This window comes from Pantherophis guttatus, chromosome 16, assembly GCF_059756535.1.
Source record: "Pantherophis guttatus breed Tessera chromosome 16, ASM5975653v1, whole genome shotgun sequence".
NCBI lineage: Eukaryota > Metazoa > Chordata > Lepidosauria > Squamata > Colubridae > Pantherophis > Pantherophis guttatus.
Genome location: NC_142078.1, coordinates 19,198,383 through 19,225,657, shown reverse-complemented (window position 1 = coordinate 19,225,657; position 27,275 = coordinate 19,198,383). Strand labels below are relative to the sequence as shown.

At 46.4% G+C, this 27,275-nt stretch overlaps 1 protein-coding gene across 2 annotated transcripts; it reads left to right on the top strand.

Annotated features, from left to right (window-relative positions):
- The first annotated feature begins 956 nt into the window (after positions 1 to 956).
- Positions 957 to 27,008, top strand: PTPA (protein phosphatase 2 phosphatase activator). Of its 2 annotated transcripts, none has more exons than XM_087879615.1 (11): positions 957 to 1,109; positions 4,543 to 4,646; positions 5,597 to 5,683; positions 7,500 to 7,625; positions 8,179 to 8,296; positions 10,306 to 10,405; positions 10,728 to 10,852; positions 11,907 to 12,007; positions 19,413 to 19,520; positions 19,990 to 20,072; positions 25,341 to 27,008. In XM_087879615.1, the coding sequence occupies exons 1-10, from the start codon at positions 1,085 to 1,087 to the stop codon at positions 20,062 to 20,064; spliced, it is 969 nt and encodes a 322-aa protein (XP_087735741.1). In that variant the 5' UTR covers positions 957 to 1,084; the 3' UTR covers positions 20,065 to 20,072; positions 25,341 to 27,008. The 2 variants fall into 2 exon arrangements, with proteins under 2 accessions (XP_087735741.1, XP_034292010.1); XM_034436119.3 differs by lacking the exon at positions 25,341 to 27,008 and adding an exon at positions 20,190 to 23,616.
- The last annotated feature ends 267 nt before the right edge of the window (positions 27,009 to 27,275 follow it).

Below are 27,275 nucleotides of genomic sequence, written 5' to 3'. Positions count from 1 at the left end.
AATAGTATAGCATAGTATAATATTTTGCTATGGTGCGATTAATGTATTATGTAGAATTAGAATAAGAATAGTATACAGTAGGGTAATAGTAGAGTAATAGTATAGTATAGTTTCATACTATGTTATGCTTTAGAACAGAATAGAATGAGAACAGAATAGAATAAGAATAGAAAGACAAAAGTCAATGCAGAAGGTTGTAAAATTGTATATATCTGTTGTTAGTATTGTATTTTAACATCTGATGTACGTGTGTTTTTGTATTTTGTTTTTGTCTCTTGATTTCTTTTGCTATTGTGTGTTTGGTTTTAAAATGTAAAATACTCAATAAAAATTATTTTTAAAAAAAGAATAGAATAGAATAGAATAGAATAGAATAGAATAGAATAGAATAGAATAGAATAGAATAGAATAGAATAGAATAGAATTCTTTATTGGCCAAGTGTGATTGGACACACAAGGAATTTGTCTTTGGTGCATAAGCTCTCAGTGTACATAAAAAGAAAAGATACATTTCATTTAATGTAATGCGTTGTAATGTATTGCAATGTATTGTAATATAATGTAAAATAAATACGATACGATATGTAACATATATGTATATATATATCTATTTTATATATATATATACACACACACTATACTAACAATACAATATTAGTATAATATAATATAAAATTGGGCTTCGCTCTGCCTTGAGTGTGTGTGTGTATATCTATACATATTTATATACATATAAAATTATGATAAAATTATCAGCATCATTGGAGCGCCCTCTAGAGGCCGAACCCCTGTAGCATCTCAGCTTTCCCACCGTCCGAGCCAGGCGCACGCTGGGGCTTCAGTGCGCGCGCGCGCGCGACGCAAGTAGTAACGGTTGCCCGTCGGCCTCCTGGAAGGCTTCGTTGCCCTTCCAAGTCGGCGTGTCCCTTGACAAACATGGCCGCTCCGGCTTCCCCTTCGCGCTTTCCTATTCGCCGCCGGCGGCTTTGCCCTTTTCCAAGATGGTGGGCCGGCGGTTCCTCAGGGCCGTCAGGTGGTGAGGGCTGAAAGGCGACGGCGACGGTTCCTCCTCAGTCCCGAGAAGATGGCCGAGAGCGAGCGACAGCCGGGTAAGGGCCAGTCAGCCTCGAAATGAAAGCTTTCCCCTTTCCCCAGCGGGGCAGGACGGGGGGAAAGGGAACGGCCTACTTTGCAGGGTCGTCGTAACCCCCTCGGGCCGGGGCCGTCTTTTGCTCCTCTGAGGGAGGAAACAAAACACCCCCGTGAGAGAAAATGATGGGTGGGGGGGGGTCTTTTCTCAGGGGCCCCTTGTGTGGGGAGGGGGCGAGGCTCCATCCCATAATAACAAGGCTGGGGGATGATGGTTGCTGGCACAGTCAGCCAGAGGTTCAGACGGGATTTGGCTTTTTTATCCCGGGGTGGAATTTCTTGTTGGAGGGGGTTCATATAGGCAGGCCGGCCTCGATTTACGACCACAATTGAACGCAGCATTTCTTTATCTATCTCTACATTCTCTCTCTCTCTCTCTCTCTCCATTCTCTATCTATCTATCTATCTATCTATCTATCTATCTATCTATCTATCTATCTACATTCTCTCTCTCTCTCTCTCTCTCCATTATCTATCTATTTATCTATATCTATCTATCTACCATCCCTATCTATCTATCTATATCTATCTATCTATCTATCTATCTATCTATCTATCTATCTACAGTATCTATCTCTACAGTATCTATCTATCTATTATCTATCTCTACATTCTCTCTCTCCATTATCTATCTATCTATCTATCTATCTATCTACCTACCTACCTACCTACCTACCTACCTACCTACCTACCGTATCTATCTCTACAGTATCTATCTATCTATATCTGTTATCTATTTCTACATTCTCTCTCTCCATTATCTATCTATCTATCTATCTATCTATCTATCTATCTATCTACCTACCTACCTACCTACCTACCTACCTACCTACCTACCTACCTACCGTATCTATCTCTACAGTATCTATCTATCTATATCTGTTATCTATTTCTACATTCTCTCTCTCCATTATCTATCTATCTATCTATCTATCTATCTATCTATCTATCTATCTATCTATCTATCATTTTATTTATAGTTTGCTTCTTTCACATCCATAAGTGCTTAGTGAAGAATGTATTGTCTGGGTCAATATACTTTATAGACATACTAATAACAATAATAGTATTTAGATATACATAATCATAATCTTTCAACTTCTAACATTTGTGTAAACATGGTAATTATCATATATTCTATTATACAGCTCAGTCCAACATTTCCATTGCTAAGCGAAATATTGGTTAAGCGAATTTTGCCCTGTTTTACGACCTTTTCTTGCTACAGTTGCTAAGTGAACCACTGCAATTGCTATAAATCAGTAACACGGTTATTAAGTGAATCCGGCTCCCCCCTCCCCCCATTGACTTTGCTTGTCAGAAGGTCGTAAGAGAGGGATCACATGACCCAGGGACACGACGACCGTCACAAATGTGAATCAGTGGCCAAGTGTGTGAATGTAAATCACGTGACCGTGGGGATGCTGCAGTGGTTATAAGTGTGAAAAATGGTCCTCAGTCATTTTTTTCAATGTCACTGTAACTTTGAACGGTCATTAAATGAACTGTTGTAAGTCAAGCACTGCCTGTAAGCTGTTCCAAGCAAAGCTGCCTTTTGCAATTAACTGATAGGGATTGTTGTCAATGCTGATAGTATTCAAATGTTCAAATAATATATTACTACGGTTCGTTGCACAGTCACCCAGATGTTCAGACTGGATCTACCATTTTATTCACCTATTACTAAGCAACTGACATAGATAAATGTGACTCTTCGATGGTGTTACAGTTATAAAGATATCAGCTGTTCCAATTGCCTTTTGCAATTGACCGATGGTGAATTTGTCAATGCTAATACTGTTCAAATGTTCAGGTAAATTTGCGGTCCATTGCACAGTTTGCTAGATGTTCAGACTGGATTTGGCATTTTTGTCCACCTATCCGAGACCTTCCCAAGGACCTGGGATGGGCAGAGGTAGCTGTTTGATGGAGTTACAAATATCATTGCAGGATGTAAGCCGTTGCTGATAGAGCTGCCTTTTGCAATTGACTGATGGTTGAATTTGCCAATGACGATGGTGTTCAAATAATAAATTATGGTTCATCATACAGCCAGTTCAGTTCAGACTAGATTTGGCATTTTTGTCCACCTATGGAATCATAGACAGATGTCGTTTGATGGCATTAAGTTGCAGGATGTAGGCTGTTCTACATCAAAATGCCTTTTGCAGTTGACCAATGTGGATTTGGTCAAAGCTGATGGTGTTCAAGTGATGCTCCAGATGGGGCAATTCCCAATTTTGGGAATTGCCCCAAAGAGGCTTATTCTTTGCTTTCTTTTGCCACAGTCCTCCTATTTCTATTTGAGGGCCTTTGTATTCGGTTATCTTTTCCAGTTCTTTCCATCTCCAGATACTGGAGATTGGACAACCATTTGTCTGAAATGGTTTAGGGCAGTGATGGCGAACCTTTTCGGCACCTAGTGCCCAAACCGGAACACGTCTGCATGCATGTGGCATGCCAGAGCACCGGAAACCTAAAGACCAGCATGCACGCTGGCCAACAGGTGTTTGGGTTTCTGGCACGCACATGCATGGCAGCCAGCTGGTCTTCGCGCATGCCAGAGCACTGGAAACCCGCAGACCAGCTGGCCGGTGCGCATGTGCACGCTGATAACCAGAAGAGCAGCTGGCGATACCGTGTGTGACCGCAGAGAGGGCTCTGTGTCCCACCTCTGGCACGCGTGCCACCGGTTCGCCATCACGGGTTTAGGGTTTCCTGCCTGAGCAAGGGACTGGATTAGAAGACCTCCAAAGTCCCTTCCACGTCTCTTGTTCTGCATGCCTAGGCCAGGAAGCCAGTTGGAATCCTGCTGCCGCTCCAGCTAATCATTGTGCATTTTTCAACACAACTCTGCGGCTCCAATCTCAGGAACACTAGCGTAGGCTCCCTTTTGAAATCTGCCAAATTTCTACGCCGCTTTTTGGAAGCGTGTGGTTTTGAAAGAGGGCTCTCCAAACCAAGAGCACTCCTTTACATAAGTGATGCCTCTCTGGGGGTTTGCAAAAACTGGGGGGGTTTGCAGGGATTTAATTTCGTTTTTCTCTCTTCTCCTTGTTAAGAAACCTAAAACAGTTCCTCAGTGAAATGCAGCCCTTATTTGAAAATGTTCACTTGACTTCGTCTGGACCCACACGGTTCCCTCTGGCTGCCTGCAGATCTAATCATCGGAACAGTTCAAAAGCAGGGTTCCTGAGGATTTTAACTCCCGGGTGATAACACTTAATCTCCTGCATTTATTGCATTTGGACTCTACTTCCCTTGCATCTCACTTAGGCAATCAGTCCGGCTGAGAGGCGGATTTAAAAACCTTCTGAAGAGATTTTCCTCCCCTGAAGGAAGCTGAAACTCTCCAAGATCTGTTGTGATTTGATCTGCTTTTTCCTCTTCCAGAAGCCTCGGAGGAGACCCAGCCTCCTCCTCCGTCCCAAACGTTCATGATCCCCAGGAAGGAAATCAACATGGTTCCTGACATGGCAAAATGGAAGCGGTCTCAGGTAGGGGCGAAAAGCTTTGCTTGGCATTATTTATTTGGCTCTGGCAGCAGATGCAGGGCCTGGCAGGAACCCCAAAGCCATTTTCCAGTCTTAAGAGAGCAATGATAACTGCGAAGGTTGTTCCCTGCATGTAGAAAGCTAACCTCTCAGGGAGAGGGTCCCTTGGAATACAGGTAGTCCTCGACATACAGCCACAAGGGAGCCCAAAATTTCTGTTGCTAAGCAAGACATTTGTTAAGTGAGTTTTGCCCCATTTTACAACCTTTCTCGCCTCAGTGGTTAAGTGAACCATTGCAGTTGTTAAGTTACTAAGTGAATCTGGCCTCTGCATTGACTTTGCTTGTCAGAAGGTTGCAAAAGGGGATCACGTGACACCCCCCCAACCCGGGATGCTTCAACCGTTATAAATATGAGCCAGTTGCCAAGCGTCTGAATTTTGATCACATGACCCTGGGGATGCTGAAACGGTCCTAAGTGTGAAAAACGATCCTAAGTCACTTTTTTCAGGGCGGTTCAGGGGTGAAATCCAGCAGGTTCTGACAGGTTCTGGAGAACCGGTAGCGGAAATTTTGAGCAGTTTGGAGAACCGGCAAATACCACCTCTGGCTGGCCCCAGAGTGGGGTGGGAATGGGGATTTTGCAATATCCTTCACCCAGAAGTGGGGAAGGAATGGGGATTTTGCAGTATCCTTCCCCCAGGAGTGGGGAGGGAATGGGGATTTTGCAGTATCCTTCCCCTGGAGTGGGGTAGTAATGGAGATTTTGCAGTATCCTTCCCCTGCCACTCCCACCAAGCCACGCCCACCAAACCACACCCACAGAAGCGATAGTAAAAAAATTTGAATTTCACCACTGGGGCCGTTGTAACTTCAAACGGTCACTAAATGAACTGTTGCAAGTCGAGAGGTCTACCTGTACTGCTGGTCCTTATACGGTGTGTTTTTAAACAGGCGTATGCTGACTACATGGGCTTCATTCTCACCTTGAACGAAGGAATCAAGGGAAAGAAGTTGACCTGCGAATATAAAGTCTCGGAGGTAGGCCTTGTTTTGGTCTCTCATAGAATTCTAGGTGAGAGATACCACCCCAGTCAAATGGTCGCCCAGTCTCTTTTTGAAAATCTCCAGTCATGGAGCAGCCACAACCTAATGTTAAACAGGCTTCCGTTTCTTCCTTCCTTTCCTTGGAGAGAAAGAGAAAGGAGGAGAAGGAGAAAGAGAGAGGGATTTCCACCTCCCCTTCCTTCCCTTGCTTGAAAGAGAGGATCTCAGCTGCAGGCAGACCGAGCGGCCGCATCAGCAGGCAAACCAATCTCGGCTGCTAATCCAACCACAGCAAAAATTGATTAAAGAGAGATCGGAGGCATCTGGGGTAGCCTGTTCCTGAGGGAGGCTGACGGCAGCCATACCCTTCCCATACACTAACGACACCGAGGCAGCCAAGGCCTTTAGCGAAAGGGACTTTTGAACTGATTGAAACGGGAGACGGTTCGGAAACCGGTTGTGTTTGGGCTCTGAGCTTTGAACCAGGGTTAGGAACAGAGCTGTGGCTGCAGATGGAACCTCCGCCCTTTGCCAGTTTTTATAAGGTTTAAGCCTTTCTCCCTGCTGTCTTATCGCTTCCTTGCCATGTTTCCCCATTAGTGGCCCGATGGTTTCCTTGACTTTTTTCTTGCTCTTACACGTTGAACAAAACTTTTTAAAATTATTTTTGACATTCGTTGCAAGTCTTAGTTCGGGCTGGTTCTGCTCAGTTGCGTTTTACTTCTGCTTTGCACGCTGCTGCGCTGGTTGAATTGCAGCCCCTCCCTCCCTCCCCGGCCTCCTTCTCACTCAGCTCATGCTTGAAGAGCTGGGAAAATTGGTGGGCTTGACAGTTTCCTGTCTGACACGGCAGAGTGAGTGATGGTCGAACTTTGGCCCAAGGGCCTGGAGGATTTCTCACGAAGGAAGCCGCCTCTGGCAAAGTCGAGGGAACCGCTGCTGTCTTTGTCCTCTCTCCTCCCCCCCCCTCTCTCTTCCCCACCTTTCCATGCTGAAGATTTTTTTTCCCACAAGGGCTTCTGTACATTTGGAGGGGAAAGATCCGGTGAATTAATTGATCAAGCTCAAACAAGCCTAGGACTGCAGTATATAAAATGAAGAGAAAGAAAGGAGAGAGAAGGGAGAAGGGAGGATTGAGGAAGGAAGGAAAGTGACAGGGAAGAAAGGGGAGAAAGAGAGAAAAGAGGAAAAGGAGGAAAGAGGAAGGAAGATGGAAAAAGAAAGGAAGGAAAGAAGGAAAGAAAGTGGGGAGGGGAGGGAGGGAGGAAAATGGGAAAGGGAAAAGAAAGGGATGGAAGGTAGATGAGGAGGGGAAAACATGGAGAAAGGGAAAAAGGAAAGGAAAGAATGGCAGGTGGGAGGAAGGAAGGAAGGAAGGAAGGCATCCTATCCTGACCTTGCAAACACAAATATTTCCGTTGCAGGCGATTGTCCTTCTTGCCCTCCTCCAAGACATCTTCCTTAAGTTTCATTTTCCTCCTCTGGCTCCAGATCAATGTTGAGCCTGCCTCCCATCCCCTGGGTTTTCCTCCATTCCCCCCTCCTCCCCCATTCAGATGGTCCAATGTTGCAAATGAGAATTTAGGCAGAATTTATTCTGCGGTCCTCTGCACGCTTTCCAGGGCCTTAGCATCTTTTTTTTTCTTGTATCGTGGTGACCAGAATTGCACGCAGCATTCCCAGCGTGGCCTCTCTGGTGCCTTAATAAAGGGGTAAATCTGGCAGAACAGGGTGCATGGTGTGGTGTGAATTCCGTTTCAAGGCTTGCTTACCGCCGGCTGATAGGACCACTGTACCTTCTTCCCAACAGCCCATCGAAAAGCTAGTCACGCTCCTCAACACGTTGGATCGGTGGATCGATGAGACGCCCCCCATGGATCAGCCTTCTCGCTTCGGGAACAAAGCTTTCCGGACGTGGTACGCAAAAGTGGACCAGGTAGGCTGGGAGGAAGGGCTGAAAGAGAGGGGGCGGAGGGTCTCATGGAGAGAGGGTCAGAAGTAAACCTGCTTTTGCCAAGTCAGCTTAGGCTGAAAAGAGTCCCAGAGTTCTAAAGGGCGTTAGAGGCCATTTGGCCTAACCCCTTGCTCAGGGGCTCAAGTGCAAAACAAGGATGTTTTCTTAAAAATCTGATTTGTTGTTGCGTGAGCTTATACCCCTGGATTTCCAGTCTCGTGGCCATCTTACATTCTCTTAGGACAGGAGCCTCCAATCTTGGCGACTTTAAGACTTGTGGACTTCAACCCCCAGAATTCCTCAGCCAGCCACACAATCTCTTTCCCAGCCTCCATTTCCCAGAAGCCTTATCCACGGCCAAATGCCACCAGAGGCATGCTGGGGGCTGAAGTCCACACCTCTGTCGTTTCCTTTGGGTTGGCCGTTGTGAATAATAGCTGGATAAGGAGGGGGACGCGCTCAGCTTGTAGATTTATTCTTCGGCCTGGATTGCCATGATGGGGTCTCTAATTGCTCGATTATGGCTAAATCTTAGGGGGCAGAGTCCTTGGTGGCAACTGTCATCCCCAAACAGCAAGCTGACGCCGTGCCCGAGGTGGCTGTGTACTTGAAAGAGTCCGTTGGCAATTCGACTCGCATCGACTATGGCACAGGTATCTGTTTATTGATTTAAAGCATTTATATAGCCGCTCATCTTCTAAACAACTCTGGTCGGCTCCCGGGGATGATGGGAGTGGGTGTCCGGCCCCCAGGGAGGACAGCCCTTCAGCATGGCAGATGGATTTGTGGGCGTGAGTAACAACTGGCTTTGGGGTCCTTGGTGCTCTCTGAACATGGTGGCTTTCTTGCAGACATTTCAATACCCAACTAGGTAACATCATCAGTGCTAGAAGGGAGTGGGATTTGGGAGGAGAAGGAGGGCTTTGGTTGCCTTGCAGATGTTTCATTGCCAAGCCTCATGATCCCTGTTGTCAAAAGTTGAAAACAGTGCTGTTTGCAGCACTGAAAAAGTGGCCTGAGGAAGTGGAATTGCATTTGAAAACTCCAGACATGTGCTGAAGCAGTGAACCGCCATAATAATAGAGACGGTGGTGATGATGATTTAAGAAGATGGGCAGTTTTTGCTTTGCATCTTGGAATGCAAGCCCCTGATTAAAACAGGCACAGCATGGCAAAATTAAATCAAGGTTTTTTTCCCAGGTAGCCCCCAGCTCTGATGCTTAGAAGGTTGTGGGTGCTCCATCCCTGGAGTTTTTTAAGAGGAGGTTTGGGCAGCCATTTGCTTGAGCAGAGGGTTGGACTAGAAAGCCTCCAAGGTCCCTTCCCACTCGGTTCCTCTCTTCTGCATTCTGTAAAGTTTCCCAGAAGAAGCTCCACAAAACTGCTAATGCAACTGAGCAACATACTTTAAAACAGCTGCTGCTGCTACTGCTGCTGCTGAGCCGAAGAAGGAACTTTTGGAAAGCTAGTTGATCCTTTTTTAAAAAAAAAAAATGCATGAAAAATTCAAGAGAACCCGCAGTAAAGCCGCAATCAGCCACCAGTCGGCACTGTCATCCTGGTTACCTCTAGCTCCAATTCCTGTTTCATTCCTGGTAGTTCAACACTGAACCTCAGTTTAGCTTGGAGGGAGCAGGAACCACATGAGATATTCACATGAATGCATGCACGCACGCACGCACACCCACCCACCCACACAACTCACCTTTCCTTCTGCTGTGACTTTTTACATAGCTCTGGCCCAGCCTAGTTTTCCTGAATGTACAAGCAATTCATTTCCAGCCAGCCTGACCCACAAATGGGATTGTCATTTTGTGTGACATCACAGCAGAGAGAGCTAGACTGAGGTTTAACTGCGTTGTGTGAAGGCTTTTTTTTTTTTTTTTGAGTTTTCTGGAAATGTTAAATAGAACCCTGGGTCCACAGACCGAGATTAGCTCCGTGTATTGGCACACATGCAGAGGCTCCTTAAAATGTTTGGAATGACTGTTTGTTTTAACTTTTTGTTACTAGCTTTCAAAAGTACACAATTAAAATACAAAATTACAACCTGAAGGGGATGTAAAAATAGTTTAAAAAGTGACACATATACAAAAGGAACAAAACAAACATGCAAAAAAGTTACTTCCAGCCTTCTTCAATATGGACGCAGTTATATAATAAAATAGGATCCGGCTGGGGAATTCTGGGAGTTGAAATCCACCCATCTTAAGGTTGCCAGAATTGAAAAATACATGGGTCACTTTCATGCAGACAAGAGGACAGAATTCCTGGGGGAAAGTTTTATTTTATTTCTCAAAATAATGAGATTTGAAAGAGTTCCTCACCTGTACCTTTTGCAGCCTCTGGAGGGCCTCTTCTTAAGCCTGGGCATCTTTTGTTTCTTATTTTTAACTATTCATTTCAACCTCACTTTTATTATTTTTACAAATCCCTCAAAGACGGTGGACATACCAAATGCTCCTTCCTCTTCCTCTTTTCTCCATAACCACAACCCTGTGAGGTGGATTCAGCTGAGAGAGAGGGACTGCCCCAAAAGTCAGACGGCCACCTTTCATGCCTAAGGCCGGACTAGAACTCACCGCCTCCTGGTTTTGTAGCCTTGACCTTAACCCCTAGACCAAACTCTTCTTCATCCTGAGCATCTCCCTTCTCCCCACAGGCCACGAAGCGGCCTTCGCTGCCTTCCTTTGCTGCCTCTGCAAAACCGGCGTCCTCCGGCTGGACGATCAGCTGGCCATCGTCTTCAAAGTGTTCAACAGGTAAAGTCCATGCCGCCAAAGTTGAGAACGCCACTTTGGAGCAAGTTCTCAGATAGCGGATATCATTTCATTTCCGAAAGCTTTTTTTAAAGGGACCTTGGAGGTCTTCTAGTCCAACCCCCAGGTTCTGCCCGTGTTATGGCATTGACTAAGATCCCAAATCCCCTCCCCAAATTCTCCCTCTGCTTCCTCTTCCGGTCATTCCATTATTGGTCCAAGACGGGAAGGGCTTTTCCCATTGAGTTCCTGTGGAGGTTTGTTTCATGGAGTCAGTGGTCAGCTGCTATATAATCCTGACCCACCCAATTTTATTTGGTTTCAGGTACTTGGAAGTGATGCGGAAACTCCAGAAAACCTATCGGATGGAGCCAGCTGGCAGTCAAGGAGTCTGGGGTCTGGACGACTTTCAGTTCCTCCCCTTCATTTGGGGAAGCTCTCAATTGATTGGTAAGCAGGGATATTCTCTCTCTCTCTCCTCCTCTCTTTCTCTCTCTCTTTCTGTTTGTCTCTTTTTCTGTTTGTCTCGCTCTCTTTTTCTTTCTCTGTTTCTCTTCTCTTTCTGTCTCGCTTTTTCTCTTTCTTTGTCTCTGCCTCTCTTTTTTTCTTCTTTCTTTTTCTTCCTCTTTAGGAAAAATTATTTTTATTGCTGCCATTTCTTTTAAAGGGGCTATAAAGGGTATTTATTTACTATCAGTTCCCATAGTTTTCTTGGCAAGATTCCAGAAGTGGTTTGTCATTGCCTGCTTCCTTGGGCTGAGAGAGAGGGGCTGGCTCAGGGTCCCCCAGTTACTGTGTAACTGTTAGGTAAGCCTGGAAGTTTAGAAAACAGGATTGGGAAAAGAACGTAGACCGTGGACTCGAAAGAGCGGAAAGCAAAGGATTAATAAAAATTTAAACCCCAGGCCAAAATATCGACGGGTTTTCTGCCTTCTGCAGTAGGCAGGTTCCCTCCATACCGGTAGTCCTTGACTTACAGCCACAATTGAGCCCAAAGTTTCCATCTCTAAGCATGATGGTTGCTAAGTGAGTTCGGCCCTGTTTTACAACCTTTCTCACCACGGTTGTTAAGTGTCGTCGTTAGTAACAGGGTTGTTAAGTGAATCTGGCTTCCCCAAGGACTTTGCTTGTCGGACGGTCGCTAAAGGGGATCACCGGACCCCAGGACACTGCAACCGTCATAAGTACACGCCAGTTGCCAAGCATCTGAATTTTGCTCAGATGACGCAACAGTCCTAAGTGGAAAAAGACACTTTTTTGCAGTGCCATTGTAACTTTGAACGGTCACTAAATGAATGGTTATAAGTCAAGGGTTACCTGTAAGAGAATCCTTTTTTTTTTTTTTTTGTTCTGCTGTCAAGCCATTTCTCCGGCCCTGTTCAGAATTTAAGGTTTCTGCTCTTTGGGGTCCGTTTTGAAGAGCCGAGGGGCATTGCCAGGCTCCAATAAATCTCCTCCAGGGTTGAACTTCCTCCAGCCACTCTGAAAAAAATCCTGTTTTTAGATCACCCCAACCTGGAACCCCGGCACTTTGTGGATGAGAGGGTGGTGAACGAGCACCGTAAGGACTACATGTTCCTCGAATGCATCCGGTTCATCACAGAGGTGAGGCTGGGATTGCGCCTTTCCCTTCCGTTTCTTTGAGCTGAACTTTGGTGGAGCAGAGACAGGTAGCCCTTGAATCACGACACCCCCACACACACACACATGGAGCCCAAGATTTCCGTTGCTAAGCGAGATAATGAAGTGAGTCTGGCCCCACTTTACGACCTCTCTTGGCACGGCTATTAAGCAAATCCCCCGCAGTTGTTAAGCTAGGTTGTTAAGTGAATCTGGCTTTGTTGGAAAGTCACAAAGGGGGATCACATGACCCTGCAACCGTCATAAGTACATGCCAGTTGCCAAGCATTCGAATTTTGATCAGATGACGCAACAGTCGTATGTGTGAAAAACGGTCCTAGGTCACTTTTCAGTGCCGTGGTAACTTTGAACGGTCACTAAATGAATAGCCAAGGACCCTTTGTAGTTTTGTATTCTGGAAGGAAGCCCAATTTTTGCAGCCACTTGAAAGAAACCCGGCTTAAAGCCTCGGCTTGGAAAATTTGTGGACTAGGCACCAATTGCAGCTCCACCTAGTGCTTTCTTGATTTTATGAAAAGGATTTGACTAAAAAAAGAACAACACCTCATTTCCTGTAAAAGCCCCACTTTTATTCCTAAAACCAGGCTTGGCCTTGTCTGTTTGGCCCAAGACTGCAGATACTCAACTTATAACCTCTCGTTTAGTGACCATTCAACGTTATGGCACCACTGGAAATAGCGACTTATGACTGTTTTTCACACTTGTGATGGTTGCAACATCCCCACGGTCCCATGATCAAAATTCAGACACTTGGCAACTGGCTGGTACTTATGACGGTTGCTGCGTGCCAGGGTCACATGATCCCCTCTTGCGACCTTCAGATCAGATTTTCCCAGCACAATATTGGCCCCTAGTGGCGGAACGATAGAACTACAGCATCCACAACGTGGCCGAAGGGGAGTTTTATTTTTCTGCTCCGAATCTCAGCCTAGGAAGGGGAGGAGGGGGAGGTCATGGTATGTGGGGATGACCTTTGGAGATGTGGGGGAAGTGATACCGCCTAGGGAACGGTCAGATAAGAGAGCGCATAGCCCACAGCTGTATAATGGGGATAGCAAATTCCAGCAGATTTACCCAATAAGAAAACTCTGTTGAATGGACAGCAGATGTCTGTTAGCTGTTAACCAAGAAATCTCTCGCTCTCCTGCTAGTCTCCACCATGATGGTCAGTAGGGTGGGCATTTCTTTTGTAATAATTGCATGGGTTGGGCCTAGGAGTGGACATCACAGCTGTCACAGAGAAGAGGGGGTCAACCTAAATCACCTGAAGGCAAGACAAGAAGTTACAGGTAGAAACTAATCAAGGAGAGAAGCAAGCTACAACTTAAGGAGGAATTTCCCCGACAACAAAAACAATTAACCGGTGGAACGGCTTGACTTCTGGAGTTATGGCTGCAGATCCTCAAAAGAGGGACCACACGCTCCTTACGGCGGGGGCCAGGACAGTCCACCCACAGCCTCACTTCTCTTCTTACCCACCCGGCTGGCTGGCTGGCGTAGCCCTTCGGTTCCCAGGCAGCCTCCTTCCTTCCCACCCCCCGGCTTTGTTCCTTTGTTCAGCAAGAGCATCTCCCTGTCTCTTGTGGGGTCCCCTCTGGCCTCATTTCCAAACAGATCTCCACCCCCCCACACACACCCCAGGGGGTGAGTGAACAGGCCCAAATCTTGGGCCAGAAGTCGATTGCCTTCCCACTCACAAATCCCACGCCTGAAAAAAAAAGCAGGAAGGTTTTAGCAGTCCTGCCTTTTTTCCCCCCAAAGTCCCAAACATGCAATGCAAAGGTTTTATTGTTATTTTTTCCTCTACACCTCCTTTTCAACCCCCACCTGCCCCGGGTCCCTGCCTCCTCTCCCCAGTTTTAATCTTGCAGTTAGAATGGGCGGCTAATAAAAATTTTCCAAATCGATAAATAAATCCAGTTCCTAAATTTGGGGAAGTTTTGGGAAGGGACAGCTCCAATTTCAAAATAACAGAATAATTTAATAATCATTTATTACAGAATAATTTAATAATTTCAATAAGGGTGTGCGGGTTGAGAAGGGGGTGTAGAGGAAAAATAAAACATTTTTAAAAGCTTTGCATCGCTTGTTTGGGGCTTGTGGGGGGGGAAAGGCAGGAATGCTAAGCCCTTCCTGGCTGGAAGGGAAGCCACGGACAGGAAGGTGCTGGGCTCAGCTGCCTTCCCTCCTCCCCTTTTCCATCTCCTCTCTGCCCCCCCTCTTAATTTTTTTTTTCAACTGACAGAGGAACCATTTACAAAAGGCCGATTCTCTTGGGAACAGAGAGGCAGGAACGCAGCGTCTGTGAGTAATTTCCTGCTCAATATGGTTACCCTGACTCATTCTGTTCCCTTGGGGTCACTGCGGGACTCACTCTCTCTCTCCATCCTTCTCTCTCCCCGGCTCGTTCTTTTCTTTGTGGCTGGAATCAGCTGCAGTTCCTTTCTTTCTACCTCTCTCTTTTTTCCCTGCCTCTTTGCTTTCTTCTTCTTCTTTTTCTAAAACTCCACCACTTCGTCCCCAATCTCCCCTCTCCAGCAGATGTCCGTTTGGCACCGCAGTGATGCCCACCTGCTTGGGCGGAGTGGAGTTTCAGGGTGCCAAACTCTGGTTTCGTAACCGAGGCTGCGCGAAAGGTCATCCCTTTGGAACGCAAACACAAACACAAACCGCCATCTGCCCCAAGCCACAGCCACGTTGTGGGTCCCTGGCCGCGAAGGGGCAGGCAAGAGAGGCTTTACTTGTCTGGGCCCCATGTCCCTTTTCTGCAAGCGCTGAACGGTTTTTCTGTCTCATCTTTTTAAAAAAGATATTGTTTCTATTGTAGTTGATCATCATATAAAATGCAATTGAGTTACTTTGTACAAATAATAAAGTGAGGAACGAAAAAGGAAAGGGGAAGAAAAGGAAGGAAAGGAAGGAGGGATTTCCTGACAGTGAGTGGAACAGCTTCCCTCCAGAAGTTATGAGTGCTCCATCCCTGGAGGTTTTCAAGAAGAGATTGGACAGCCATTTGTCTGAAATGTTATAGGGTCTCCTGGTTGAGCAGGGGGTTGGACTAGAAGACCTCCAAGATCCCTTCCAGCTCTTTTATTCTGTAATTCTAAAGTGCAAAGGGAGATGGTAGGGAAATAGGGGAAGAGAAGGAAAGGGGAAAGAAAAAATGGTGACTTGGAAAATAAAATTACAACCTCAGCTTTTTATTTTTTTCATGTTTAGTGAATGCTCGCCGTTTCTAGAGCGGCCAGCTAATCTAATCGGCCAAACCCAAAATCAAATTTTCATATATATATATTTTCCGTTTCGACTACAAAACTCTAGAGAGAAACAAAACTAGATACTTTCTTTTTAAAATTAAAATAATTAATCTATCCATCCCTGCTAACTCCTTCACGTTTTTGGTCTCCTTTCTGCAACCTGTTTTCAGCACAAAATACGTTCTCTGCTGTACATCCAGCTTTTGCTCTGCTACATAGGCAAACAAATTTAGGAAGGGGTGAAAAAGACAAGGACAGATCACTTTAGAAATACAGGGCTCACGTGATCCCCTTTGGCCAAGTTAATAGGGAAGCCAGATTCACTTAATAACCCTGCGACTAAGTTAATAACGGAGATCATTCACTTCATTCCCTGTGGCAAAACTCCCTTGAGAACTGTCTCGCTTAGTGGCAGAAATGGGCTCAGTTGCGGTCATAAGTCGAAGACACACACCCACACGCACCCGTAAAAGAGGGATAACAATCCAATAAATAAATAGAAACATCGATCAGCCCAACCCATCGGTTCTCTTTGGACGAGCCTCAAACGAGCCGCTTCTTGGGAAGGACTTAAAAACATCTGACCAACTTTGCCAGAGCTGACTGACGCAGCCTGGATGAGTCAGCCTATCATTCTCTTTTGAGGATCTGGCCGGGCATGACTAAGAAGGCTCTGCAGCTCCTGCTGCCTCTGGCCTTTTTTTCCGAATTGGGGCCTCGGCCCCTCCAGGCTTCAGTTCCCGTCCTTAGGTTAAGGCCGTTGGAATTCAGCCTTGCCCTCTGTCACAAAGGTGAGCGCTCAGATTGGAAATAGGATGTGGGACGGCTTGCCTCCCATCACTGCAGGATTTCAAGAAGAGACTGGACAGCCACTTGTCTGGGATGGTGTAGGGTCTCCTGCCTGAGCAGGGGACTGGACTAGAAGACCTCCAAGGTCCCTTCCAGTATATATATATATATAACGAAGCAGCCCTGTGCCGCTTTATAGCGGTTTATTTAAAAGTGGTCCTCAACTTAACTACAACGGAGCCCCAGAATTTCTGTTGCTAAGCAAAACGTTTGTTAAGTGAGTTTGGCCCCATTTTACGGCCTTTCTCGCCACAGTCGTTAAGCGGATGACTGCAGTTGTTAAATTAGTCACACGGTTGTTAAGTGAATCTGATCTCGTGATCAAAATTCAGATGCTTGGCAACTGATTCAGATTTATGACAGTCGCAGTCTCCCGGGGCGGTGGGAGGTTCCCTTCTGACAAGCCAAGTCAATGCGGAAGCCAGATTCACTTAACAACCATGTGACTCACTTAACAACTGCGGTGGTTCACTTAATAAATGGGGCAAAACTCACTTCACGTAGCCACATAAACCGTGGACTCAATTGCGGGCGTAAGTCGGGGACTACCTGTATAAAGGTCAACCTGTAGCTCACAATCTGCATTCCCCCCCCCCCACGTGCTGGAGCCCTTGAGGACTAGGAGCTTGAAAAGCAGGCGTGGCAGATTCCTCGTCCGAAAAAGCAGACTTTTGTGTTCCTTCATTCCTTACCCCACCTCTGTCCTTCTGGCTTTTTTTCTCCCGTTTGGGGATATTTTTTTTCCTCGCTTTCTTTCGACCGAAGAAATTCTATAAAGAACCCGATAACCTTTTAGGTTCTCATCAACTGGTCACCCAAATACGGGGGCCCCCGGGGAACCCGATCTTTTTTCTTTCCCTCTTTTCCCCCCCACCCCAAATTTGTGCTTCTGTTCCTGGCTAAACCCTTGTGGGTTTAGCCAGGAGAAACCAGCAACCCACTGTCCTTTTCTTGGCTCTTGAGGATGGAGGCGGGAGACCTTTTGCAGCTGTTGGGGGCAGAAATGAAATCCAGGCCTTGCTACAAAAAGGGTGGAGAAAGGGGACTGACCACGGGAGGAGGAGGAGGAGGAGGGGGCTGACCACCTATTTTCTCCCCCCACCAGCCCCTCACCGTATTGCCCATCTCTTCCCCAAAATACCTTCGCACTGAGTGTAGAGATTTTTTGTGCATTTAAAAGGCGATCACTTCCCCCCCCCCCCGCCTTCCACCAACCCATTTTAAATCCCTCCTTCCTCTCCTTCTCTTCCTCCTCTCCCCCCCCCATTGTTTTTGCCGCTGGGGGGTTTGCAATCTGAATATTCTGTGTGCTTTAGGTCTGGAGAGAGGAGGAGGAAGAGGAGGAGGAGGAGGAAGTGAGTTATTTTAAAATCCGCATCCTGCACAAGGGCTGCTGCTGACTTCCCAGGCTTGCTTTTCAGCTGGCGCTGCAGCTCTGTGGTGGATGATGTCATGGAAACTTCCCTCTCGGCAAGTTGAGTTGCATTCCCTCCCAGCCTCCTCCTCCTCCTCCTCCTCTCTCTCTCTCTCTCTCTCTCTTCCACACCCCCACCCCCACCCCAGACAGAGCCAGCTTTCTTCTCAAGGGTGTGCCCCAGAATCCTGTCCAAGAAAAGTAACTCCGCTGCTTTTTTTTCCGCCTCCCCACAAGCCCTGCGCCTCTTGCTTGGGAGTTCATCCGAATCTCTTCCTCGCAAAAGGTCTCAGGCAAACGAGGAAGGCTGGAATTAGAAAAAGTGGGAGGTGCGGCCCTTTTGGGGGGGCGTCCCCCCCTGCAGATTGTTGGAGAAATCAGATCACCTCAACGGGAGGGGCGGCACGTCTGTCTCTGCCTTCCAAAACAGCTCGGATGCCCAGCCAGCCGGCAGAACCGGTCTTTTGGCCTCGTGGGCAGGGTTGGGCTGGGTGCAGATTGGCAGGCAGGAAATAAATTAGAGAAAGGCAGAGTTGGAAGGGACCTCGGAGGTCTTCTAGTCCAACCCCCTGCTCAAGGCAGGAGACCTTACACCATTCCAGTAAAATGGCTGTCCAGTCTCTTCTTAAAAACCTCCAGTGATGGGAGGACCCACAACTTCTGGAGGCAACTTCTGTTCCACTGATTAATTGTTCTCACTGCCAGGAAATTTCTCCTTAATTCTAAGTTGCTTATCTCCACCCCTTTACTTCTTGTCTTGCCCTCTGGTGCTTTGGAGAATAGGTTGGCCCCTTCCTCTCTGTGACAGACCCTCAAGTACTCGAAGATGGCTATCATGCTAATCCTTTTCTTCAATCAGCTAGAGATAAGCTGGTTCCCTTAAATCATTGTACGATTTAGCCTCTGGATCCCTTATCATCTTTGTTGCTCTTCTCTACACTCTTTCTAGAGCAGTGGTTCTCAACCTGTGGGTCGGGACCCCTTTGGGGGTCGAATGACCCTTTCACAGGGGTCGCCTAAGACCATCGGAAAACACATATTTTCAATAGTTTTAGGAATAATTTTATGGTTGGGGGTCACCACAACATGAGGAACTGTATTAAAGGGTCGCGGCATTAGGAAGGTTGAGAACCACTGTTCTAGAGTCTCTGTGCAGTGTCCATGCAGCCGTCAGAACTTTGAAAATAGCATTTGGGGCGCTTGGCTTCTGATTGGCATTGACCGCCATTTGCATCATGAAATAATCATGACTAGTTTTCGGTCTTTACTTCTGACCTCTGGCAAAAAACGCCCATTGAGCAAAACGGATTCATTTTATGACTGACGTGTTCTGTTCACAACCGCCACAAAAAAAATTGTACAGTCACATGGTGAATCGCTTAACGATCGTCATGACTTGTGTGCCAGCGTTCCAGAAAGTCCCCAACTCTTTAGCACCAGAAGCTTCCACGCTGCCATTGGGATCAGAACTCCAGTTATGGTCGTAGGTTGAGGATTAACTAATAGTTTTGGGATTCACTGCGTTGTGTAGACCGCTCCACTTGGGATAAACTGAATTAAGTTTAGACCAACAGCAAGTACCTGTAATGGTGTTCTGAATTTCAGGCTCTCTTTTTCTCCCAACAGTTTCTCCTCAAAGAAACCCACCTGTGCCAACCGGGTGCAGCCACAGCAAAGTGGAAAAATGCCATTAGGCATTGAAATGTTCTTCTCCCCAGATCTGCATAATAAAATTTGAGGGGGACCCCATGTGGGTTTTTTTTTTTACACTGCTAGTTAACCGCTTTGGGCTCTAGTTTGTTTGTGGGGATGTGCCTCAAGGTTAACACTCTTTCCTTTTGCCCTCCAGATGAAGACGGGCCCCTTCCCTGAGCACTCCAACCAGCTGTGGAACATCAGCGCCGTCCCTTCGTGGTCCAAAGTCAATCAGGGGCTCATCCGGATGTATAAAGCCGAGGTAAGGAAAGGCAGAGGAAGTGGGGACTGCACCTCTCCATCCAGATGTCCTAGTTTATTTAATTTAATTTTAATTAATTAAATTTATATTTAGTTCTGGGTCAAACATCTGTCCGACCTTGAGAGGCTATATTGAGTGTATTAGGCTGTCCATGAATGTGAAAAGCTGGCATTTATCAGTCACTTTGGACTTTTCATGAGCCAGTTTGGTCTAGTGTTGAAGGTACCAGGATAGGAAGTGGGAGACGGGGAGTTCTATGGTCATGAAAACCAGCTGGGTGACTTAGGGGCAATCACCAGGAGAAGGGGAGTTCTAGTCCTGCTTTAGGCCTGAAAGCTGACTGGATGGTTTGGGGCCAATTTACCCTCAGGCCTGGAGATCCTGGACTTTTTGCCTGGTGACTCCAGACCATGATGTACACCGGATGTCAAACTTCTGTCCCTCTTCCATTTCTTTCCCCTTTTTTTAGTGCCTGGAGAAGTTCCCCGTCATTCAGCACTTCAAATTCGGCAGCCTGCTTCCTATCCAGCCTGTCACACCTTAAGGAGCTCTGTTGGTGATGGGACCGGGGGGGGGGGGGAGTCCTGGAGAACGGCGGGGGTTGGGGGGGGCTCCCTTTCCTAGTCACCCCAAAACCCCGCCGGCCTTGATGCTCCTTCCTTTCGGCAGGAGCCTGGCAGGGCACAACTGTCCAAGAAGACCCTGGCATTGGCACAAAAAAAAAAAAAAAAGAAAGAAAGAAAGAAAGAAAAAAGGCAAGAGGTGGACTTCACTCGGGCCACACAATGGTCCCCCTCTTCTGCACCCCTTTTTTCATTTGCCCCAGGATGGTTGGTGTCCTTAAAATGGTGGTGGTAGGTGGGGGGTTTTGCTTCTCTGAGCTGTGCTGTATATTTTGCTGGGGAAATACACATGCTTTAAACTTAGAGTCAAGCTGGACGTGCTGGCATTCTTCCCAATCCTTCCCCTTCTTTGCCTTGATCCCTTTGGACAGGGGTCTCCAAACCTGGCCACTTTTAGACTTCTGGACTTCAGCTTCTAGAATTCCCCAGCCAGCTTTGATTTCGGACCCTTCCCATTCAAGAAATAGGGGGTGTTATTCCCCTCCCCACCCCAGAGAGAAAGCTTCCATACCTGTGTTTCACAACCTCAGCAGCTTTAAGATTTCAACTCCCAGAATTCCCCAGCCAGCATGTGCGGCCTCCACTTGGGGAAACCACATTTGAAGGGTGCAGACAGACGGGGGGCAAGTTCAAAGAAAAGCAGCAAAAAGCATTTGTCTCTTGCTAGCCTACATCAAGAAAAGATTATAGGTTTAGAGTCCCAGATTCTGCTCAGCACCTGGTGAAATTGACTTGACAGGAAGATGAAATTGACTAACTCTTGCTCTTTGTAAGATCTGGAAATTGACGGGGGCTCAATTTCAATTCGGCAGGGGTTCTAGATCTTGAGCAATCTGCTTTTCCTTGAATTTTGCTTCTTCCAAGTCATGATTTGCAAAAATGTAACCTACATCTAAATAGGAGAATGATGATTAGAAGGGAAGAAAATGGACAAAACGGGAAATAACTAAAATGGAAACATCTATGCTGGCTGGGGAATTCTGGGAGTTGAAATCCCCACACCTTAAAATGGCTGAGATTGAGACACACTGTTTCGCCAACTAAAACCACAGGATCTGCGTTCACGGATCCTGATCAGATCAGGGGAAGACGGTTGCATTCACACAAAAGCATAAAGCACGCGGGCTAGGGAATTCTGGGAGTTGAAGTCCACGCATCTTTAAAAAAATCACCAAGATTGAGAAACACTGTTCCGGACTACGGCAGCCACTTTATTTTGAAAGCGTGGGGTGTTTCTGAGCCCCTTCCCCAGTTTCCCAGCCTTCTTGCAAGCTGGATATTTAGCGAGGAGGGGAGATTCACTCGTGGACCCCCAAGGAAACATGGCATCCGGTCCTTAAAAGAGAGTTGGATCAGAAGGGCCTGCTAGGCAAGCTTGACGTGCCTCCTCTCCAATCCACCTGGAGAAACTCAAGAGTAACTTCGTGCATTGAGGGATTGGCTATTTTTTTTTTTCCATGTGGACCAGAGAGTTCTAGATCTCCAAAAAAAAATAAGAAAAGGAAGGACGACATGCTACACCCCACCACCAATTTTAATATTGTCCATCTCTTTCGGCCAAGGAGCCAAAGGCTTTAAATTACACTTTGAAAATATTTTGGTGAAAAACAGCCCCCCAAAAAGAAAAACCCCAAAACACCCTCTGTGAAAGTATTTCCGATTTGTTTATTTTTCTTTCCAGTCAAGTCTTCAAAACAAAACAAAACAAAAATTGTTTTAGATCTCTCAGGTTTTTTTTTTTTTTTTTGCTTTAATTTATATGCCGCCCTTCTCCGGAGACTCAGGGCGGCTTACAATGCGCTAAGCAATAGCCTTCATACTTTTGTATATTTATACAAAGTCAGCTTATTGCCCCCACAAACTGGGTCCTCATTTTACCCAACTTTGAAAGGATGGAAGGCTGAGTCAACCTTGAGCCTGGGGAGATTTGAACTTGCAGTAATTGCAGGCAGCAGATGTTAATTACAATGCTTTAGTCCACTGTACTACAGGTTGAAGTTTATGGGGAATACATTACCTGTACCTACCCCCCCCCACCCTCCAAGTGATTTGAAAGTAAGGGGGGGATCCCCAATTTCTGCATTTCTAATTCAACTGGTTCTGTAGTTTTTTGTTTTTTTTTCTGGCTCCTTGCAAAAACTTGTCAATCCTGTTTCTCCAAATTGGGGGGGGGGGATTCCAAGAAACTGCTTTGATGGTTTATTCCATTTTAAAGGGAACCCCCCCCCTTTTTTTTTTTACAAAAATGTCCAGTCTGAGGCTGAGTTGAGAGGGGCAGGTGGTTGTGGGTAACTTCAGAGGGCGATTCCTAGTAAGTAGTGGATTCCACCTGCTTGCTGATCTCTTTGTGGGATCCTCGGTACTCTCTAGATAACGTCATCAGTGTGAAGAGAGGGGGGTTTGCAGAGAGGAGAAGAGGAGGAGGAAGACAGTGACAACTGTGGGGCCCTTGGTGCTCTCTCCAAGTGGTGGTTTTCTTGCAGAAGTTTCATTGCCCAACTAGGTTATATCATCAGTGCTAGAAGCAAACCCCACTCCTTCACAGCATTGATGATGTAACCTAGTTGGGTGATGAGACGCAAGAAAAAAAAAAAACCCAGCTCACAGAGCACCGAGGACCCCTCATATTAACCCTGAGCTACAAATATTCTCCTCTTACCGGCTGATCTCTTTTCCTAGCTTTCCTGTAGCCTACTCTAGAGCAAGAGGTTCAGCCCTCTTGCAACTATACTTGGAATGGCCACAAACCCCAATGCCTTTTGAAACTGTGATCAAAGCAAGCGGCAGCTTCCCCGGGCAAGCTTGCAAATGGGGAGGAGGGGGGGATGTGTGGGATTTTTGCAAACCCTGCATGTGTGTACTCAGCCTCCCGGGGAGGAGACATCCCCTCCCCTCCCCTCTCCTCCCTCCCCCTCAAAACGTCCATCTTTGCCTGTTTCTGCTAAACACCCAAGGAGTGACGTCCTCAGTGCCGGGGAGAGCTGCACCTTCAATTAAATAGGATTGGCCTCTTTCTCTGTGTGACATAGCTTTTATTAATTCCAGGTATCATTCAGGGCCCACCTGCGCGTTCCTTCGGCTGGGTGGTCAGAGCTTTTCGAACCACCTCTTCTTAGATTTTATAGTGCAATAGCCTAGCGCTTAAGGGGTCTCCAAACCTGGCAACTTTTAAGACTTCAGCTCCCAGAATTCCCCAGCCAGCATTTTCCTTAGACATATCAGCCCACATGCCGGAATTCTGGGAGTGGATGGAAGTCCACAAGTCTTAAAGTCACCAAGTTTGGAGAGTCCTGGACCAGACAGAATTTGATGGAAATTCTGTTGGACGTCCTATAGCCTATCTGATCTGTAGCTCTGCACACGTGCCCTTGTCCAGAACGGTCAATCGGGCATTCCTGGACCCATAAGCCTTCCCCCTGACCCTGGTCTCCAGTACTCTTGGTCTGTGGTTGGAATTAAACCTGTTGAATTTCGCCTGGAGTTGCCAGCATTTTGTTCGATGTTCGACCTGATATGTTTGTTGAGCTTTTCTTAAGGATTCGGGTGAAGGCGAACCTTCTCTCTCAATTCTTTTGGCCTGCGAGTACAGGCGGTTCCCCCACTTAACAACCAGAATTTCTGTGGCCAAGGGCCGTTAAGCGAGCCCTGCTCAATTTCGCAACCTTTTTTTTTTTTTGCCACAGTTCTTAAGCGAATTGTGTGGTCGTTAAACAAACCCGGCTTCCCGCATTGACTTTGCTCGTCACAAACTGGCTGGGAGGGTTGCAGGTGTCAGTCATGTGATGCTTAGGATTCTGATTTTGATCACTAGACTGGGGTGTGTGTGTGTGTTGTAAGTGTGAGGACAGGTCATAAATTCCTCCCAATGGTTGCTAAATGGTTGTAAGCTGAGGACCTCCTCTAGGTTGCTGTTTTGTGGGATTTCCAGATGGCCAAACATGGATCTCTCGAGCAACAAAAATCACCCAGCGAAGTTGATTGGCCTGAGACCAAATCAGCAGACTGAATTCCTGACCAAACAACATTTCGAAAGAGCTCCTTAAGGCCATCAAATCTGTTTATCTACTGCTTGGATTACGTCCCCCTGCGTATCTTCTCACACACACACACATACAAATGTTTCTAGAGAGGGGAAGCCGATCCCAGGTCTTCAGCGTTTCCCTTTTTCTCTTTTATGAGAACTGTTTAATTCTGGGGCAGGCAACTTCGTATGGGCCAGAGGCAAAGTAAATTACCATTTAGGCCAGATGCGGGATCAGTGAAATTACATAGTTAATAGAAGGGTTTCCTGTGCATTCCACAGCTCACCTGTTCTAGTAATAACAGTAAAATAATATAATTGAACAACGTGATGATGACAATAATAATATGTTTTTGAGGCAATCAGGGTGGCACCCCATTCCTAAGAAGCTTGTCCTTCTCCCACAGGATCTGGGGAAGAACTTAATGGTTTAAGCTTTGAGGAAAGTCACTCGGGAGAATATTTGAGTTGCCTTCGAATCCTGAAAAAGGTAATGCCTAGGCCCTAGGAGAAGGTTACAACCTTGCAAAGCATCAGTGGTGCCTGCCTTAGTAGCATTACTTGCAAAGAAGTGCTTGGAACACAGGTAGTCCTCGACTTAACGGCCATTCAAAATTACAGCAGCACTGAAAAAAGTGACTTACGACCGTTTTTCAAGCCACCGTTGCAGCATCCCAGCATTGGTCACGTGAATAAAATTCAAACGCTTTGCAACTGGCATGTACTTAGGTCGGTTGCACTGTCCCAGGGTGGGGGTAGGGCGCGTGATCCGCTTTTGTGACCTTCTGACACATCATAGTCAGCGGGGGAAGTCAGGTTCACTTAACAACCCTGTTACTAACTGAACAACTGCAGGGATTCACTTAGTGACTGTGGCAAGAAAGGTCGTGAAATGGGGCTAAGCTCACTGAACAAATGTTTCGCTTAGCAAGCACAAATTTTGGGCTCCGTTGTGGTCGTAGGTTGAGGACTGCCTGCTAGCCTACATCAAGAAAAGATGATAGCTTTAGAGTCCCAGATTCTGCTGAACGGCTGGTGAAATTGATTAGACAGGAAGGTGAAATTGACTAATTCTTGCTCCCTGTAAAATCTAGTTGTGAAATTGACTTAAAGAAGGGGCAGGGGTTCTACTAGATCTTGAGTAGTCTCCTTTTCCTTGAATTTTGCATCTTTCAGGAGATTATTGGACAGGACCAAGGGGGAAGCATTTGTTTAAAAGCAAACATGTAACGCACGCCTAATTGGAGGAGGAGGATTAGAAGCAAAGCCTCTTTGCAGGCAGAAAATGGACAAAACAGGAAACGGCGGCTGATTGGAGAATTCTGGGAGTTGAAATCCACACATCTCAAAGTTGCTGGGATCTAGAAACACTGAATAGAAGTTAGCCAGGATTTTGCCAGCTAAAATCATATGAACTGTGTTGCAACACCCCTAACCGGAACAAGGGAAGACAGTTGCATTCACACAAAACTTAAGCTTCTTTAGCGTCAACCTCGGTTAATTTTCCATGGCTTAACGTTGGCGAGCTTGATGGCTCCGGATATTTGACAAGCTTGCTATCTTCCTCCAAATGAATTCAGTGCCACAATTAGAATATTCCCAACAAATTCTGCTTCTAAATCTGCCAAAGCGACTTGAGACTTTATGCAAAGACTTCCTGCAGGAAATTGGTCTGGAAATACATTCCGGTAATTGATTTCCAGGATTTCTCTCCATTCCAGAGGGGATTGCAGGAATTTCAGCTTGAGGGATCTCTTGTGGTCCTTAAGGATCACCGAACAGGTGACAGGGACTTTTTTTGAAGAAATATAAGCACTCCGGGCAGATAATATAAAAGCTGGATGAAAACTGAGCCCGAGCAATTTCTTTACTGACATCCTGCCACAAGCGCCAGCTTTTAAAATAGTTCTTCTATTAACATCACTAAGTGGATAAAATGAAGCTGGGCCTGAGAATCATGATGGACTTTTGGTGGCTTCATGGACACATCGGTTTTGTGTCTTCCAGTCTTCCCCTCCTGAATTCTTCCAAATAAGGGGAGATCAAAAGGCCACACTTTTGGAATCCTGCATCTACTTCTGCTCACCACAATACAAATAATATATTGAGACCATAGAAAGAATGCAGAGGACAACAAAGATGATCAGGGGGCTGGAGGCTAAAACATGAAGAACGGTTGCAGGAATTGGGTCTGTCCAGTGATAGGGACGCAGTGGCTCAGTGGCTAAGACGCTGAGCTTGTCGGTCGAGAGGTCGGCAGTTCAGCGGTTCGAATCCCTAGTGCCGCCTAACAGGGTGATCTCCCAGGACTTGTCCCAGCTTCTGCCAACCTAGCAGTTCGAAAGCAGGTAAAAAATGCAAGTAAAAAAATAGAGACCACCTTTGGTGGGAAGGTAAAAGCGTTCTGTACGCCTTTAGCATTGAGTCATGCGGTCCACATGACCACGGAGACGCCTTCAGACAGCGCTGGCTCTTTGGCTTTGAAACGGAGATGAGCACCGCCCCCTAGAGTCGGGAACGACTAGCACAGATGTGCGAGGGGAACCTTTAGTCTAGTGAAAAGGAGGACATAATAGCAAAATGACAGAGTTGGAAGGGACCTTGGAGGTCTTCTAGTCCAATCTCCTGCTCAGGTAGGAAGCCCTATACCATTTCAAACACACAATTGTGTTGAGTAGAGGGTTGGACTAGAAGACCTCCAAGGTCTCTTCCAGCCCTAGGATTCTATGATCTGGAAGCTGTATAGCTAGCCCTCAACTTTGGACCATCCCTTTAGCGATCACGTGTTTGTGTGTGTGTGAAGGATGAGTCCTTTAAATTGAAATAAACAATGGAAAAATCCTATTTTTGTGTTTTTGTTTGTTTAGGACTCCATAATTCCCGAGATCCGGGTTGTATTTTTGAGATAGTCATCCTTGTTTCACATCGCGTGTTTATTTTGGATCAATCTTTGCTCTTGACAGCTGCAACTGTACAAAATCCCGAATCTCTGCGGGAGAATTCTTGACAGCAATCCAGCAATCGCATATATAACACAAACGCACACATTCACACACGCGCGAGTCATTTGCCACCTTCCCCTCTCTAGATTTGCGACACACACACACAGGT